Genomic DNA, 17,672 nt, shown 5'->3' with positions numbered 1-17,672 from the left:
AAAACTCAGAAGTGTCCTCTTTGAAGGCAGATGATTCTCTAGGTAGGCATCAATGTACAGGATGTGGCACAATCCCACCCTGTCCTTCTCTCCCATATAAGAGTAAAATCCCTGGATCCAGCAGTGTTGTTCCAGGATTATGAGGTATTGGAAAATGGAAAAAAGAGTTGACCCCCCTCCCTCCCTCTGCCAAGAAGAGGAAGTGGGTCTAAAACCTTCAGGAATGGCTGGGCACAGTGGCTCAAGTCTTTAATCCTAGCACTTTGGGAGGCAAAGCTGAGAGGATTGCCTGAGCCCAAGGGTTTGAGATCCATCTGAACAACTTGGAGAGACCTGGTCTCTACAATTTAAAAAAAAAAAAAATTAGCCAAGCATGGTAGCATGTACCTATAGTTCCAGCTACTTGGAAGGCTGAGGTGGAAGGATCGTCTGAGCCCAGCAAGTCAAGGCTGTGGTGGATGTGAGCACACCACTGTACTCCAGAGGTGGAAGCGAGAGGATTGCCTGAGTCCAGGATTGCCTGAGTCCAAGATCAGCCTGGGCAACTTGGTGAGACCTCTTCTCTACAATACACCAAAAATTAGCTGGGCATAGTGGCGTGTCTGTGGTTCCAGCTACTTGGAAGACTGAGGCTGAAGGATCGCCTGAGCCCAGCAGGTCGAGGATGTGGTGGCCATGAATGTGCCACTGCACTCCAACCTGGGCAACAATAAATCCACCACAGGTCAAGGCTGTGGTGGATGTGAGCACACCACTGTACCCAGTACTCTGGGTGACCGAATAAGACTCTGACTCACACACAAACACACACACACACACAAAACCCTTCAGAAATGTTTACAAAGTAGGGAGGAGAGAAGGATCTGATGGCAATGCTGCTGGGTCAAAACCAGTTCTGACAAGCTGTCACTCTTTATGCCAAGACTTCCGTGTCTACCATGTTTGGCGATAGATCTTCTCCCTCCCTGCTCCAGAGCCTTTGTAGCTGGTGGCTAAAGCTGTGGCTCTGTTCCCAGTGGTTTATTAAATATGCCCTTGAGGTTAAATGGCATAGTGAGGTTACCCGAGGCAGCTAGTCAGAAGGCATGAGGACAAGGAAGCAGCCTCCCCTTCAACACATGGAGGCCAGAGCCATCAAGGAGGACTGCCCTAACAGGAGCGTAGCTCACCATCAAGCTGGTCACTTGCACTACTACAGAGTAAATATCCCTGTTTCAGCAGAGAATACATGTAGATATACTTAAAGCCAAACAAGTGAGACCAAAACTGGCAAAAAGATGGCCGTGGGCCCAGTTCCAAATGATGGTCTGTTCACATTATGGATGAGGCGCATGAAGAATTGGAAGGAAAGAGACACAATTAATTATCAAACTTTAATTGATAGACTAATCTTACAGGATAAACAATAAGACAGCTAGTCAAGGTTACACTTTAAAAAAAAATCCAGCAGCGCAAATCTAATAGACTAAATACGTTCATCTCCTCCCAAACAGGCATTTGATTTAAAAACAGAAGCTGCAACAGAGGGCACACCACAAGAAACATGGTACTTACATATATTGTCAAATAATTTTGCAGAACTCTTTAAGAAAGAAAAAGAAAGAGGTTCTTAGAAATTTAGAAAGCAGTAGAACCACCCAGCCTGGCAGGTAAATCTACCAGATGTTCTGCACATCAGAGGGCTCCTGAGCACCTGTAACTTCAGAAAGGCCACTGGGCACTACTACGAAGGAAACAGGTGCCAGTCCTAACTGGAGATGACTTTTTCACAAAGCCTTAAGACAAAGGGACCATCCTTTTCCAAGACAACAGGCATGAACAGAGGCGAGGAGCGAGAGAAGAGGTCTCCCTCGGCAGATGGGGGCAAAGAAAGCCTGCCCTTGCACAGCCCTTGGCACACGGAATCTACCCCTTGCCCTTCTCTGCCCTTGGCAAAGAAAGGGCGGGCCAAGTGCAAGAGTCCAGAATGGCTCCTCCAGGCACATGGTTAAAGTAAGATAAGAGGAAAACAAGCCTCTTCTGGGTGAAATATGGCAACTTTTCTGAGACACGGCAACGTGGCAAAGTTAATCTCTTTGGCCCTCTAAGGTAAAGCAGCAACTAAGGAGCTTCCCGAGGGCCTCACTTGGGCCCCTACTATGTCCACAAGATCCTAAGAAAGTGCATCCTTAGCTCAGTTAAACTTCATTCAAAAAGAGCTAACGCTACTTGCAAAAGGCCCAGCATGGATTAAAATACTTAATACCAAAGAGTTCAGCAACTTGCGAGTCTAAGTTCTCTGATCTGACTGAAACGGAGCTGAGGGGGACTGGGCTCAGCAGGGGTTATGTGGTCACATTCCGCCAAGGCGCCTCAGGGAAGGAAAGAAAGGCATGATGTCTTTGAGCAAAGACCTGCAGGAGGATCACTGGTACAAATTCTAGAAGAGAAGGAAGCCCACCGGAGGCTCAGCACAGTGTCTGCCGGGAAGAGAGAAACTACCCCGACAGCGCCTGCCCTCCCTCTCTAGCATTAGGTCAACATTGCTGGAGGCCCTTCCAGGGACCAGCTCTTCCTTTATCCACCTGCATGCTCTCTGCCACAGTGAGAAAGATCCGGCCCCTATGACAGCGAAGGAATTGTACAGAAATAATCCTGAGGGGGAAAAAAAGACACTGTGATGCTACCTAAAGGGAAGAGTATTTCAGTCTGCTGACACAGATTTAGTCAGTACACTCCAGACTGTTGGAAACAGATGAAGAGACTGCCCAAGGGACTGATAAAATAGTGAATACTGCTGCGACCCAGACACGGATCAAAAACACTTCTCCCAGTGGCTTCTGGTGCTGTCTACCTCTACTCTCTCGAGAGCTTCTAGCAAGGTCTTCTATGCAGACAGGGTGAGGAGCCAGAGTTCAAGGTTGTAGCAGACTCAGTGAGCTCTGAAAAGCAATACTCATACAGCTCTGTACGAAAAGATGTCATTTACATTATTATTTATATATAGTATCTTGAAGTAAGGAAAAAAGCACCATTTGACTTAAAATAAAAAGGCTCACACAGGCTTTGGTCCTCTTGGGATAATACCAGCCTGAGTGAGAAGCAGTTGGCCCTCGGGGAGCCAGGAGCCGATGGAATGCTCGCTCTTGCTGGGAGGAAGGATGTCAGGGTGAATGGGGGGAGCAGGCTGAGGGGCCTTGGAAAGCAGCAAGGCCAGGCTGGGGATGGAGACGCCTGCTCTGAGAGGTGGACAGTGGGTGTGTGGCACTATCAGGACAAGTCTTTAGGACTGGGGGGTTGGCAAATGAAGGGGCAGTATTTGCACTGAGATGATGCTCCGCGTGCTACATGATCACCTCCTCTGGAGACCTGGCACCCGCAGAGGGAGGCCTGGCCACACAGCAAAGAAGCTCTCTTCTCCCCAGCAGCTGCGGGCCAACAAGGACAGAAAAGCTGCAATGACCGCTCCTTTTCAAGGGATGGAAAACAGGCAGTTTCTTGGATGCTGCACTTCATATACGTACTTAGGCCCCCAAAAAAGCAGAGAGAGTAGATTTTCCTGCCCAGATGCATAACTCAGCATTGACTACACCACAAAAAGCAAGAGTCTGTCTATGTGGGCTGGATTCCTGAACTACAGCTTGAAAGGGAAGGGTGTGGAATATCATCATTAACTGGCTCACAAAGAATAGTCATCTTAGGCGAACACATGCTAATACATTTCACAGAATGAGGGGTAACAGCCTAGAATCCAGAATGTGGAGTTTGGAAAATTTCTCACCAAACTACGAGAGCCTGCAACCAGTGAGAGGAGAACTGCAAAGACGGCAGCAGAGAAACAGCAAACAGCACAAAGGATATCATTCACCAAGAGACTTTCCCTCATTTCAGAGTCAATCAAGCCAGAAGGAGATGACAGAAGTTCACGTGTACGAAGAACAGAAGGACTGAAACCAGAAGAGAATGAGCTAATCATGAAAGCAGTTTATCCCATTTTCGTTGTTCAAACAACATTGGCCAACCCACTAGGTCAGATGTCTTCTTTTTGAGAAAGGCAGCATCTCTGAACCTGGGATAAAGGACACTTGAACTTAATGCATGAGCAAGGACCAAATAGAGAAGCATAATTGAAATAACCATTGGACTGCTTAAGAATTTCTTGAAACTTCCAAAGAAAGAAGCTATCTGGATCTGTGGCTATATGGCTGTATAAACGCTCTTCCATCTGGCTCCTCCTGCTAGAGGCCTTTGTCTGCCTGGGAGCTGGGGCTTTTCAGCAGCACAGCCCAGGCAAACCCATGCCAGGCTGGGCCTCAAAGCCAACTCAGTGAAGGTTGTAGATGACCATGAAGCCAGCAATGGAACTCCCCAGAGATTGGGACCCAAAGAGCAAGACGTTTAGACAGGAGTCACCATGAGATGCTCTGCTGCTCCAAAAAACACCACAGTAAGTGTGAGAGCTCCCTGACCAAGACCCAGCTCTTCCTCTCCCGCCGCACATTCACAAGCAGCAGCAGCACGGCGGGAGGGAGCCCAGGAAAGGAAGCGTTGATGAGGTACCAAAAGAGGAACTGACATCTTTGGGTTTTTAAAACAAAAACTCAAACAGAGGAAATGAGAAAATAAAAAGGGGAAAGAATTAAATCTGAATCAATGGACAGAAATATATGGCTTACTAACCCCCCCACTTTGCATACAATTTTATACGAAAAAGGAAAAAAAATCCCAACTCAACACAATGCAGTCCAAATGTTTGTAACCAAAGAGTTATGAAAATGTTCAATTGAAATTGCTTAAAAAAAAAAACCCAGAAAGCTTTTGATCATTCCCTTCTCAACATAATTGGCAGATCTACTCTCAAACAGACTTAAGAGTATTCCACACAACATGTTTGGAATTCAGATTTATTGATTTCCACCGTATTGACTTTAAAAATGGTATGAAGCTGACTGCAAGAAAGGGAACTGGTGGTTTTAAGTTAAAATTAAGCTAATGGTGAAAGTACATCACCTCTGGCTTCAGTCACCACATCGCCTTAGATTGAATATAGGTTTTTTTTAAAACAAAGTTCCAGAACTCTGAAATCCAGGGATGCTGCAGGCCTCTCCCAGCAATGTCCTTCACTTTGGGTCAGTCTCCTGGGCCAGAGGTGAAAGTGCTTTCAAAAATACTGCCATTTCCCCAGCACAGTGTCTTTGATTGCATCCACATATTGAGTTGGAACCCAGTACACCCAGTAGTAAGAGGCTTCCGTGGGGCCCAACTGAAACGCCTGGAAGGGAAAGAGGAAAACCAAGCGGTACTTCAGAGGCTGGGAGACAAGCAGGTAGAACAGCAAACGTGGAGGAGGGTTGGGAAGTGAGTCAATTAAAAAGGGAAGAAAAACAAAACTGTGCACATAGGGAGCATTCTACTAACAAATTAGAAAAAAAAAAAAGGTGAGAATTAAGCATAGCCAACCCTAAAGCAGTGGTTCTCAAACTTAAGGGAGCATCAGAACCATCAGGAGGACTTGTTAAACACAGATCAATAGACTCCACTCCTCGGTGGTTCTGATTTGGGAGGTTTGGGGTATAGCCTGAGAAACTTCTAACAAGCTCCCAGCTCCCAGGTGATGCAACATTTTTGATTCAGAGACCACAGTTTGAGAACCACTGCCCTAGAAAACCTGTTACACATGCACGAGGAAGCAGGTATGAATGTCCAAAGCACCTCTGTCAGACACAATAAAAACCTGGCAACAATCTACATATCCAGCAGTAAGGGAACATATAATAAAAGTGATGTGGCCTATTCATACAAATACTAGAGTACTTTAAAAAAGGTATGGACTGGATCCATGTGATCTATAGTTAACTGACAGAGCAAAATGTCAAACCAAAAGAAGTTGAAGAACAATATATACCATGATACCATTTATGAAAACTGAAAAAACACAAAACATTTAATCTTGTTCATGGACACATGGGTAGTTGGGAAGGACACACGACATATCACGATAATGGTAACATGGGAAGGGAAAGGGGAAGACAGTGGGGACGTCACCACTGTCGGGAAATTTTACTTGTTTTATTTTTAAAAAATTTAAAGCAAGTTTACAAAATATTTACAATTATCATTTCTTGCTGATGACTATATGGGTTTGTGACAGTATTCTCTCTCCTCTTCTGATTTTTAACGTTTCTCTAAAAATGAAAAAGCACAACCATACTTCTCTAATTGTGAATTATGACATGTTAGTTTAGCTAGAGAAATGGCATCTGCAAAAAGAGGAAAGTAAATACCTTCATTAGGACAAAGGTAAAAGTGCCACTTGAGGGTGTTTGGAAAAGAGAAGAGGCTATTAGAACTACCCTCTGCCAGAAATGACTCAAAGGAGAAGTGAATGTTTCAACTTGCTACTAAGCCATTATTCATCCACACCAATTCCTTTAAAGATGTCTAAATGGCCCACTCAGTTTGCTTGCTAATCCCTATCACCAGGCTGCTTCAAACTGGGTTACAAACTGCTCAGGGTCAAACTGGCAACACAAGTGATTTGAAAAAGGAGTGAAGAGCCCAGCTGAAAATGTTAAAATCCAGCCAGCCTCGGTGGCTCAGCCTGTAATCCCGCGCCTTTGGGAGGCTGAGGTGAGTGGATTGCCTGAGCCCGCAGGTTCGAGACCTGCCTGGGCAGGCAAGACCTCATTTCTACAATAACTCAAAAAATCAGCCGGGCGTGGTAGTGCATGCCTGTAATTCCAGCTACTTGGAAGGCTGAGGTGGAAGGATCACCGGAGCCCAGCAGGTCGAGGCTGCGGTGGCCGGGAGTGGCCACTGCACTCCAGTCAGGACGACAGAGTGTGACTCCAACTCAAAAAGAAAAGAAAACATTAAAATCCAACAGAAAAAACAAACAAACAAAAAAAACCCCGTGTAGGCCAAACCAATCTATCTGCAATCCTTGTTTTAAAGACTACAGAGAGAGTAGGGATGGGAGGGCTGTAGAGGGCCCGTGACATCATCCATGCTCTCAGAAGGCAAAACCCTAGAAACCCCGCAGCCCAGGGATTGAGCTCTAGCCATGACCTTGCTTCAGTACCAAGCTCACAACAGTGGGCAGGATGGGGGACAGAGTGGCTCCCTAGCCCATCACACTTTGGGCCCCATTGGCTGAATTTTCCTATAGCAAGAGGATCTTCCAACACAGTCCTCTTCCTTGGACTTGGTACCATCAACCCATAGGCCAAACCACTAACTGCCCCTCCTCCCTACATCACTACTGGCCGAACACTGAAAACTTGCCTCCTCGGATGGAGGATGCAAGGGCCCCGTCCTCACGCAAGCCGCTCAGGCCCGTCTAGCAGCTTCAGAGTTGAGGTAGCTCAACTCCATTCTTAAAGCGGCCCCTCCAAACAGTGCTGGAAAACCGGAAACTGTGCTGGATTATCTGCTCTGTTCCACACAGACTTGTAGAACGCCGCCAAACACTCTGTCCTGGGAAAGAGGAGCCTGCTTTCTAGAGTAGACTCTCTGCAGAACGGAGGCCCCATAGACCCCGTCCTCCCCTCGGGGTCCTCAGTTGCTTGATGGGTACAGCCCAGGAAGAGCAGCAATTACTCCAGAAGGGAGACTGCATGGTGTCCTCAAGGCTATGGGGAGGTTTTGTTTCCATTCACAAGACAAAGTTTAAATGAAAATCTACAAGCCATTTCTCCTCTTTATACTTATTTTCCTGGTCTAAAGACAAAACATGACAAAGAAGAGGGAAGCAAATAGAGACACTTCTAGAAGAGACTAGAGAAAACATGCCTTCTTTAAACTGGTAGAAGGTGTGTGGGGGGTGAGGGAGACTGCAAAATAAACAAAACTAGGACTAGGATCATGGATCAAGTACTAAGCGGGTGAAGAAAAACATGAGAGTCTTAAAACTGTGTGTCTCCTGAAGACTGAGTTTTCTCTTCGGTTAAAAATCCATTCCCTGCTAGATGAAGCAGAAGCAGGAGTCTAGTGAGAGGCTCGACTCAGCCGTGCTACTTACCATCATGTGGTAGTCTTCGTGTCCTTCGATAGGTTCACTGACCACATTTTTAATGGAGCCCATGGGCAATTTCTCAGTCCGCTCTAAGTTGAGAGGGATTACAGTGATTATTCGAAGGCCCTCCTATTCTAACTCCTCTGACTCAGCAGTCCCTTGACAGGGCTGGTGTCTGTGGGATCTATGGTAGACTCAAGTGACTGGCCTCTAGGGATGATAGGACTTTCTGATCAGTGGACCTAGAGCCCTGCTTGGCAGCTGGGAACTCCTTAGCATCAAATGGAATGCAGGAGTTGGCAATGGCATAGGAAAGGTCTCTAAGAGCAGGAACATACCTTCCCTGGTATTATTTTTTAAAGTCTGGTGGTTAACAAATACCCAAGAAACTCCTCTGTGCCCTAACTGCTGGAGTCCAGCACTGGCTAAGGTCCTGGGCACCCGGGATAGGAAAAGTCAAGAGGCTTAAAAACAAAGAGGTAACAGGGCTTCCCTCTGGCTCTCACAAGGAGAGGGGAACACTTGGGCTTTAAGACTAGTTTCTATATCGTGATATTTCTCCCTTCCCCCACCCTTGGTTCCCCTCCATCCCTCCATATTCACACTTTATCAAGTTCTCTTAAAACATGTATCATCTCTTGTGATTGACACTTGAGATACCACCGATCACATGGGGTCAGAAGACATTTTGAGGCAAGTTCAAGGATGGCAGGTAAGAAAGAGGGGACAGCAAGGGATGCCTGCAGTGAGACAAGATTGTTGGGAGTGAGCCAAGTGCAGCAGGGCTGGGTGTGAGGCCAGGAGAGGTGTGATGCACCTGCACAACAGGAAATGACCACCCAGGAGCAGCAGACACCTCAGGGACACAGGGAAGTTCTCAGCAAACAGTTAAATTAAGTTGAAAAAACTCATTACAGCCTAGGCAGAAAGAAAATTCTAGAAAAGACAGAGTCTAAAAATAGGTGAGTTGACAAAATAGACTAGGAATTTGGAGACCAGGATTCTGGCTTAGCTGGTGACTTAAGACATTTTACTTCTGTTCTGTGGGTCTTGTTTCCAGAAAACAGGGGTCAGGGAGAAGGAACCTGAAAATGATCATTCAGGTTTTGGCTTTTAATGGCTTTAAAACAGTGGTCTACAGGCAGGACCTGACCAGCAGTTGGCTTTAAGATTCAAACTTTTAAAACACCTTTCATCTTGAAATGTCTGGAGATTTCATACAAAAATATGGCTTCTCTTGAAAACTCCAAAGATTGGTCAACCCTGGGCCCACATTCCCGATCACCAATTAGACTATCAGCTAGATTAGACTCTCCTATTTGCAGGGCACTTGTGTTCGCTTCAACCACTCACATTTCCTGCCTGGAGCTTGTTCTTCTTGCCCCGTCGTGCCTGAGGCTGTTAGTATTGCCTCCTCCTACACAAGCTAGCACAGGGAGAGCTTAAGCTGAAAGGAGGAGCCCTGAAGGGCCACTTACTCAGCAAAGCAACCCACGGAGAGGCTGACTAGCTGCTGGGATGGTCACTCCACAGCAGCTGCTTCTTGCCAGCAGAAAGATGAAGCCAGTGGCTAGTAGCCAACACCCAGAACAAGCTGTCCTCCTATGAGTTCTTATGACACTTAAATGACAGGGCCCCTGGGCAGTGGGAAGAGTGCCTGCCATAGGCTCTGGAAGTACACGGAGACAGTAGTCCAGGTGGGAGCGAAAACCTCAGCTTTGGTTAACCCTGGAAGACATGAGTAGTTCATGGCCATGCTCTTAAGGCTGAAGAGTATGGAGGCTTTCAATTGCTCAGGAGCCCCAACACATGGAGCTTCTTCTAGAGAGCTCAGTCTTCAGGCCAAAACAGGAGGGCAGCTGCCCCTATTAGCTAAAATAAAGCCTACAACACAGGTTCAAGAGGGTCTCGTTACATTAGTCCCTGTGGTTATGATGTGTTCCCTACACAGCTTCACAACACAAAAATACTCCTTGAGGAACCAATGAGCCTACAGATTCAGGCCCCATCCAGAGCCCTCTGCCGCCACCTATCCTCCTGGCAGTGTCTTCCCAGAACAGCCTTAGCAACGTCCTTTAGTTAGGCTGCCCACAAGCAAAAGTAGAAGTCTAGCAAGAGGCAGGAAGTGTATGCATTTCAGCAAGTGAATGCAGTGACAGAGAACTAAGCAAAATAACCTGCCAAGTTGACAGAGGCTGGGCAGCTAATTACTGCCAAGGGGTATGATAGGACAAGATCTGCAGAAGAGAATGATCCAGCAAACAGTTCAAAGGCCCTTGGAAAAACCTTACATATTGGGAAACCTCTAAATATTCTGCAAAACTTGCTTTGATCATGCAGTTAGAATTGAAAGTGAAATGAAGAATAAAGCAAGTTATAAAATTGTTAGAAAACTCAAGAGTTTTTGCCATTTCAATCTTTCGTTCATTATAAAAACCAGCATAGGTTGAAAATAAGAAACTTATTTTTGTGCTTTAAATTAAAATCTCACTTCCCACCACCCTGCCCCAATTATTTTCCATAAAGTTTTGGCCCCATTTTAAGTGGAATCATTCTAAATGACCTGTCCCTAAAACCAATTAACCTCAGATCAGGGGACCCCCTAGGCTTCTCTTTAGCATTTACCTCGAACACTGAATACCTACAGTGCTGGCCAGAAACAGGTGAATTAGGCATGTTCGGTTCCCTCCAGGAATCTAACGGGGGACAGACAAGTCAGAGAGTAATGAGTGCTCTGGGGATATAAATGGAGCGCTCTATGAACAGAAGCGGCAGCAATTCATTTGGAGGGTGGGGGAGAATCAGGGAAGGTTTCATTAGGAAAAGACAATTAAGTAGGGCCTTGGAAAATTTTATTAACAAGGAATGGGTAGAAGGCATTCCAGGTAAAGGCACAGCACGAGCAAAGACAAGGAGCTGTGCAAAGCATGTTGGGAAGTTCAGGGAGTGATGCAGCTGAAATACACCAGGGGACAAAAGGGCAAACAGGGCAGGAAACTGGGTCAAAAATTTAAACTGGGGCCTAGTGTTGAGAACACTGAACACTATGATCAGGCATTTGAACTTGGCCTTAAAGAGCCAAAGGTTTTTTACCACGGGAGCCAGTAACAAAAAGCAGTATGCAAGATGGACAGGACAAAAGAAAACACAGACAGGGCAGGGAAACAGGTTAGCTTGCTTTGAACAGACCAAATTTAAAGATGGCAGGAGCCTTAACTGGCACAATAGCGTGGCAAAGAAAGGGACAGACGATTCTGGAGAGTAACTGACGAGACTTTGTAACCACCTAGCGGAAGGGAGAGGGAGGGACAGTCAGAGACACTTCCCAGCAAACAGCAAGGCTGATCCAGAGACCGTGCACAGGCAGGGGTGGGGCGGGCCGAAGGCAACCAGGCAGGGAGGGAGAAGCAGGTCCCTAGTCAGCAGTTAGGAAAACTTTACCCACTACAGGATCCAACGCTGACCTACAGGGGCCAGGCAGGTGACATAAATGAACAAGCTGGCTACATAGAAGATAAATGGGACCATGAGTACTGTAGCATGGCCCATTAGAAACTACTACTCGGCTCTGGTGGATTGATGCCATGTGAATACACAGATCCCAAATGGCCAGATCATTTGATTTTTTTCAAGAGAAGCCAAAAAAAAAAAAAGAAAAGAAAATCAGATTAAGTGAAATCTCTCGATTTTACAAATTGAGTGTATAAGCCCATAAAACCCTTGTCTGCGGACCCTTGGGCCACAAGTTTGGGACCTCTGATTTTGTGTGCACCTGAAGAGCCAATGTTTGATGGATTGGCTCTGAGATCAGACCAAAAAGAACAAGGGAAAAGGATCCAAACAAAAGGCGAGCATCTAAAAGCAAATTTAAAAGGCAGAAGCACGCAAAGCACAGTGAAGAGAGAGAGGTTTCAGAATGAGGAGCAGAATCACACTCAAGAGAGTACTGCTAGGTGCTGGAGGCAGGCAGCGAGCCAGCAAGAGAATGAGGAGTAACATACCTTTAGTGCCGATCCAGAGCTGGTCTTGTTCTAGCTTAAAAGTGAGTCTCACTTTTCCTCCAGACTTATTGTACATGCCAGATAAGGGTACCGCTGGGAGGCGCTCCTGGAGGCACAAGAGCATGATTAGAGACAGAAGGACAGTCAGACAGAAAAAAGAGACAGGACAGGAATCAGGAACGTAATTACAGAACCTCAGGAGGTCAGAAGGTGGCCTGTTTTCAGAGTGTTCACAAAGAAATCAGCTTACCTGGGCACCCTTCACAGATGGCATCACATCCTCAGGTTTTCCTTTATCCAATACTTTCCTGTGTTGCTATAACATAAGTCAGAAGAGAGAACGAAATGAAACAGGTGACTACATTTAGTCATGTTACTATCCCTCTGAAAGACAGGATGAAGAAAGCCTTAACATTTTGATTCAAAAGCTTTTAACATCTATGGACTATGGATTCTCTGACACTACAGAGCAGTGCTATCCAGCAGAACTTTCTGTGAGGATGGAAATACTCTACACCTGTGCTAGCCATTACCTGCTTGTGACTATTAAACACTTGAAATGTGGCTAGTATGACTGAGGAACTGAATTCTCAATTTTGTTAAATTTTAATCAGCCACATGTAGCTACCATATTAGATATCAAAGTTCTAGAACAAACAGGATATCCAGGCTGCCCTTCTCCCCCGATGCCCCTCCTCAAATCACTGAAATGACTAACATCAAGCTAAAGAGAGCCACAGAAGCTGCTGCTCTCCTGGCAGGCAGAAATTGGCAGCCATTTTTGTCAACTTAAACTCACAAAAAAAAAAACCACTATAAGATGCTGGTGATTAGCCTAACTGCCTAGAAGACCCAGGCCATTGCAGAAGTCTTCCCTGCGACCCTACCCTCAAGCTAAACAGAAAGCTTGAAGAGCCACCTTCAAACAGAGATGCTGATTACTCTATAACCTGACATCAAGAAACCGCTAACCCTACCCCTGCCCCTACCCCACCCCCTGCCCCAAGGACTGTGAGACAGCTCATTAAGGATTCTAAGTTCACGGCCCCCTAAAACAGCTCTCGTGCCTGGTCCAGATGCCTGAGTCTTGTCTCCTCTCCATCTGTGGTTTTATGGGGCAGTTGTTGCTTGGTAAAGCTGGAACTATGGGGCAATGAATGGAGGTAAAAATGTAATAAAATGTGGCAGGCATGGTGGCTCACACCTGTAATCCCAGCACTCTGAGAGGCCGAGGTGGAAGAACTGCTTGAGCCTAGGAGTTTGAAAAATCAGCCTGGGAAACAAAGCAAGACCCCCACCTCTACAAGAAGACATTTTAAAATAATAAAATTTTTTAAAAATTTTAATAAAATGTAAGCACCAGATGGCCACAAGCCAGCAAAACCCTCACTAGCATGGCAGAAACCCTCGAACAGGAATAAACTCAACATTGCCAGACTCTATACATCAGTCCCAGATTTGTTAAAAAAAAAAAAACTGATAAAAAGGCCAGCGCGGTGGCTCACACCTATAATCCCAGCACTTTGGGAGGCTGAGGTGAGAGGACTGCCCGAGCCCAAGGGTACGAGACCAGCCTGGGAAACTTGAAGAAACCTCATCTCTACAATAAATCAAAAAATTAGCCAGGCGTGGTAGTGCGTGCCTGTAGTTCCAGCTACTTGGAAGGCTGAGGCGGAAGGATCACTTGAGCCCAGCAGGTCAAGGCTACGGTGGCCATGAGCCCACCACTGCACTCCAGCCTGGGCGACAGAGTGAGACTCCCACTAAAAAAAAAAAAAAAACCCCAAAAACTGATAAAAAGTCAAGGGATAAGCCGGGCTCGGTGGCTCAGCCTGTAATCCCACGCCTTTGGGAGGTTGAGGTGAGTGGATTGCCTGAGCCCGTGGGTTCCAGACCCGCCTGGGCAACTTGGCGAGACCTCATCTCTACAATATATCAAAAAGCAGTGGGCATGGTAGCGCATGCCTATAATTCCGGCTACTCGGAAGGCTGAGGTGGAAGGATCGCCGGAGCCCAGTGGGTCGAGGCTGCGGTGGCCAGGAGCGGCCACTGCACTCCAGTCTGGGTGACAGAGTGAGATTCCAACTCAAAAAAAAAAAAGGTCAAGGGACATGAGGTCATGTTATGCCTCATAACTGGGATCAGTGAAACAAAGCATGGGTTGTAAGTACAATTTGAGTCATCCCTGACAAGTACCTTTTGAAGAATTTTCACTGCACTGTGGAGAGATCTAGTATTAAGCTACTATCATTAACTCAAAACCTGTATTTAAAAGGCATGTTATAGCCGGGCTCAGTGGCTCAGCCTGTAATCCCCCGCCTTGGGAGGCTGAGGTGAGTGGATTGCCTGAGCCCGTGGGTTCGAGACCTGCCTGGGCAACTTGGTGAAACCTCATCTCTACAATAAATCAAAAAAAAATTAGCCGGGTGCTAATCAGGTAGCGTGCGCCTGTAATTCCAGCTACGTCTTGGAAGGCTGAGGCGGAAGGATCGCCGGAACCCAGCAGGTCGAGGCTGTGGTGGCCGGGAGCGGCCACTGCACTCCAGTCTGGGCAACAAAGTGAGAGTCCAACTCACCAAAAAAAAAAAAAAAAGACATGTTATGCTCCAAGGGTGGGACCAGTAGGAACATTCACATCTGGCATGCTCACATTTGACTATTCCATACATGTGGCAAGGAAGACAGGAAAATGGAAATGAATTTAATCATTTACGAGACCTTGTGATCCCATATTTGGGGGTGAAATGTCCAAATAAACACCTACTAGATGTTAATATAGGTTTATATAGGTTTACAACACCTTCTCTGAAACGCTATGGACAGTGTTTTTAACTTTAGAGTTTGAGGATTTTATAAAGATAGCAGTTTTAAAAAGCATCACATTAAACCCTCCATGGAGTCTGGGGTAGCACCTTGTCACCAAACATATTAATGTTGCTACAGCAAAGCATGAATATTGCCATAATTCTGGTAAGGTTTTCTGCTAAATGTATAAAAACTCTTAGTTTTCAGACCACTTTGGGATTTTGGAAGTACACATGGGGGATTATGAGTCTATAACACAAAATTATGTTCTTCTCCCATGGTTGGCCATACAGCTTAGTTCCTATGGTCACTAAAACCGATGTTGATTCAAGCTGATCGCCTACTCAGGACATAGTTAAATTGAGAACACCTATTTTCCTGCAATATGGCCAAGAATGGCTAGAAGGCTATATAGCAATGAGTGAGACTTGCTGGGTGATAAGATAATAAATAATGATTCTTCCAACTTGTTCCTTCTGCAGTAAAAATCTCACTTTTCCTAATTGCAAAAAGAATTTTAATAGCTCTGACGAGCACAGACAAAGCTGGATTCCTTCCATCCAAAATGAACACCAGAGAATGTGAAAAATGAAGTCCCTATTTCACAGATCAGGAGGGGACACACATGCATACACACACAATCAGTGTAGTTATCTTTCTACTCAGCTTTGTTTGGTTTCCTGAAATGGGCAGTTTTAGAGGAATCTCTGAAAGCTGTCAGTTTCCACGCTTAAACCAGAACCAGGCTTGTTGACTTGTGGGAAGCCACAAACCAAAAAACAAATGTAAGCACTTGTATAAAATGAGGGCTTAATTCTAGTACTGGCATTTTCCCCTGATACTAACTAGGAGAGAAACCCATGTCTGATTCCTTTCAACACCTGGTCCAAAGCCTCCCTTTTCCAAGACCTTATCCTAAAGTAGGTAGACTTGAGACACACTGACCAGCCAGATGAGACAAAGTTGCAAATCTCAGGTAGTTGTCACCTCCACTCTGCCGCACCCAACTGCTGCCATAAATTTCCATCATGGGCCCTGTCCAAAAAGGAGCTTATTCTAGGGAGAATGTAACCAGCCAAGGCTCAAGAGGACAAAGCCTCAAATTTCTCAGGACCAGCAAGTACACGATGGACTCACTTTCTGCCTGCAGAGGGGCTCCTTCTTGTTCTCTTCGGCCTTTGCATCCTGCTGCGCCGCATCTTTGGGTGTGTTTACTGCTAAAACATCATTTATTGTGGAGCCAACCACCATGATCTTGGCCCCACTGGTCACTTTTATTTCTCTCAATGTCTTATCCTCAGGGACGAGTCCCTTATACATGACTTTCTGCATGGCAGGCGGGAGACCTTAGGAAAAGGTAGAAGGCAGACAGTGAAAGGAAGGAATGAAAAATGGAGGGACCCTACGTAGCACTTCAGTAACAGATCACAAAGTGAATACTGGCGACACCATCTATTAGTTTTGTGAATTGTGCAATTTATAACCACTGAGCCACAATTTTCAAATTGTGATGAAAGTCGGCCAGACACGGTGGTTCAAGCCTATAATCCCAGCACTCTGGGAGGCTGAGATGAAGGGATTGCCTGAGCCCATGGGTAAAGGACAGCCTGGGAAACTTGGCGAGACCTCATCTCTACAATAAATCGAAAAATAAGCCAGGCGTGGTAGTGCGTGCCTGTAGCTCCAACTACTTGGAAGGCTGAGGCAGAAGGATCGCCTGAGCCCAGTAGGTCAACACTGGAGTGGCCATGAGCATGCCTCTGCATTCCAGCCTGGGTGACAGAGTGAGACTTCAACTCAAAAAAAAAAAAAGAGTGATGAAAGTCTTTCCGTTTAGACTTGTTTTAAGGATTAAGAGACAGGACAAATACAGAGCACATAGCATGGCGCCTCCTATTCAGTTATTGTTTGATATTATTAGCTCTCATTCTTTCTAGATTGTTCCTCAGTTATCAAATCATTCAAATATTAAGTGAGAATCACAGGCATCAAGAATATAGAAGCCAATAAAGACGAAGTTCTTGTTCTTATGGAGCTTAAAATCTACACATAGAATGCTTTAAAAAAGAAATCTTTCCAGATAACAAAGCACTATAAACAAGATACAATTAAGAAATATGAGCAATCTGGAAGGGCCTGTCTGAAAGCCAACAGCAGTGTCTCCTAAACTTCCCTTATGACAATTACCTAGGATATTTGCTAAAAATAAACTCCTGGCTACCTCCCAGACCCACTGAATCAGAATCTCCTGGGGAAAAACCTAGCAGCTGTAAAACAAGTGCCGTAGGTGATTTTTAAATTAGAGATGCTAGGGCAACACCAGTGAGAAACTGGGGCCTAAACGTCACAGCTGGGCTTGAATCCCAGCTCAGCAACTTACTAGCTCTGTAATCTGAGGTCTCTTTCCCCGACTGAGTAAAAATGAGCATCCAAGTATCCTTCGGAGGATTGCCTGTGAGGATTCCTGATGCCAGGAAAAAGGCCAGCACTGTGCCTAGCACAGTGTAAGCTCATCAGGAGGCGGAGTGAGGGAGACTGTCCGCGCCGCGGGAATTACCTGTAATAGAGTGAATCTTCTGTTTTAGCTCAGAGCCTGTGCTATCCAGGGGGAACTTCACGTCGTGCTTGGTCTTGTTCCAGATGATCTTCAGATCCACCAGCTCCCTGCCCGCGCCGCCGCCCGCGTCCTCGCCGTTGCTGACCGAGGCCTGGGCCGCGGGGTCCCCAGGGGGCTGGGCCGGGGCTGGCTGCAGGCTGCCTAGCGCAGCGCAGGAGTCCTCGGCTGCCGCCCGCGCCGCGGCTTCGGCCTCCACGCAGTTGAGGGACCGCGCGGGCGCCTCGGTCGCCGCGGTCTCGGCCTCCGTGTCCATGCC

At 46.2% G+C, this 17,672-nt stretch overlaps 1 protein-coding gene across 1 annotated transcript in view; it reads right to left on the bottom strand.

Moving 5' to 3' along the window:
- Nucleotides 1–1,357: 1,357 nt before the first annotated feature.
- The window catches only part of UBFD1 (ubiquitin family domain containing 1), a 16,934-nt gene continuing 619 nt past the window's right edge, over nt 1,358–17,672 (bottom strand). The window contains 6 exon segments of the mRNA XM_008055562.2: nt 1,358–5,251; nt 8,000–8,082; nt 11,995–12,100; nt 12,245–12,310; nt 15,937–16,145; nt 17,357–17,672. The exon segment at nt 17,357–17,672 is cut by the window's right edge and continues 31 nt beyond it. Coding sequence (XP_008053753.2) covers nt 5,141–5,251; nt 8,000–8,082; nt 11,995–12,100; nt 12,245–12,310; nt 15,937–16,145; nt 17,357–17,672 — 891 coding nt within the window. The 3' untranslated portion in view covers nt 1,358–5,140.

The sequence above is a fragment of the Carlito syrichta genome, unplaced genomic scaffold, assembly GCF_000164805.1.
Source record: "Carlito syrichta isolate Samal-C Ts95f unplaced genomic scaffold, Tarsius_syrichta-2.0.1 Scaffold301885, whole genome shotgun sequence".
Lineage (NCBI taxonomy): Eukaryota > Metazoa > Chordata > Mammalia > Primates > Tarsiidae > Carlito > Carlito syrichta.
Note: the sequence above shows the minus strand (reverse complement) of the source record. Positions and strands in the feature narration are given on the sequence as shown.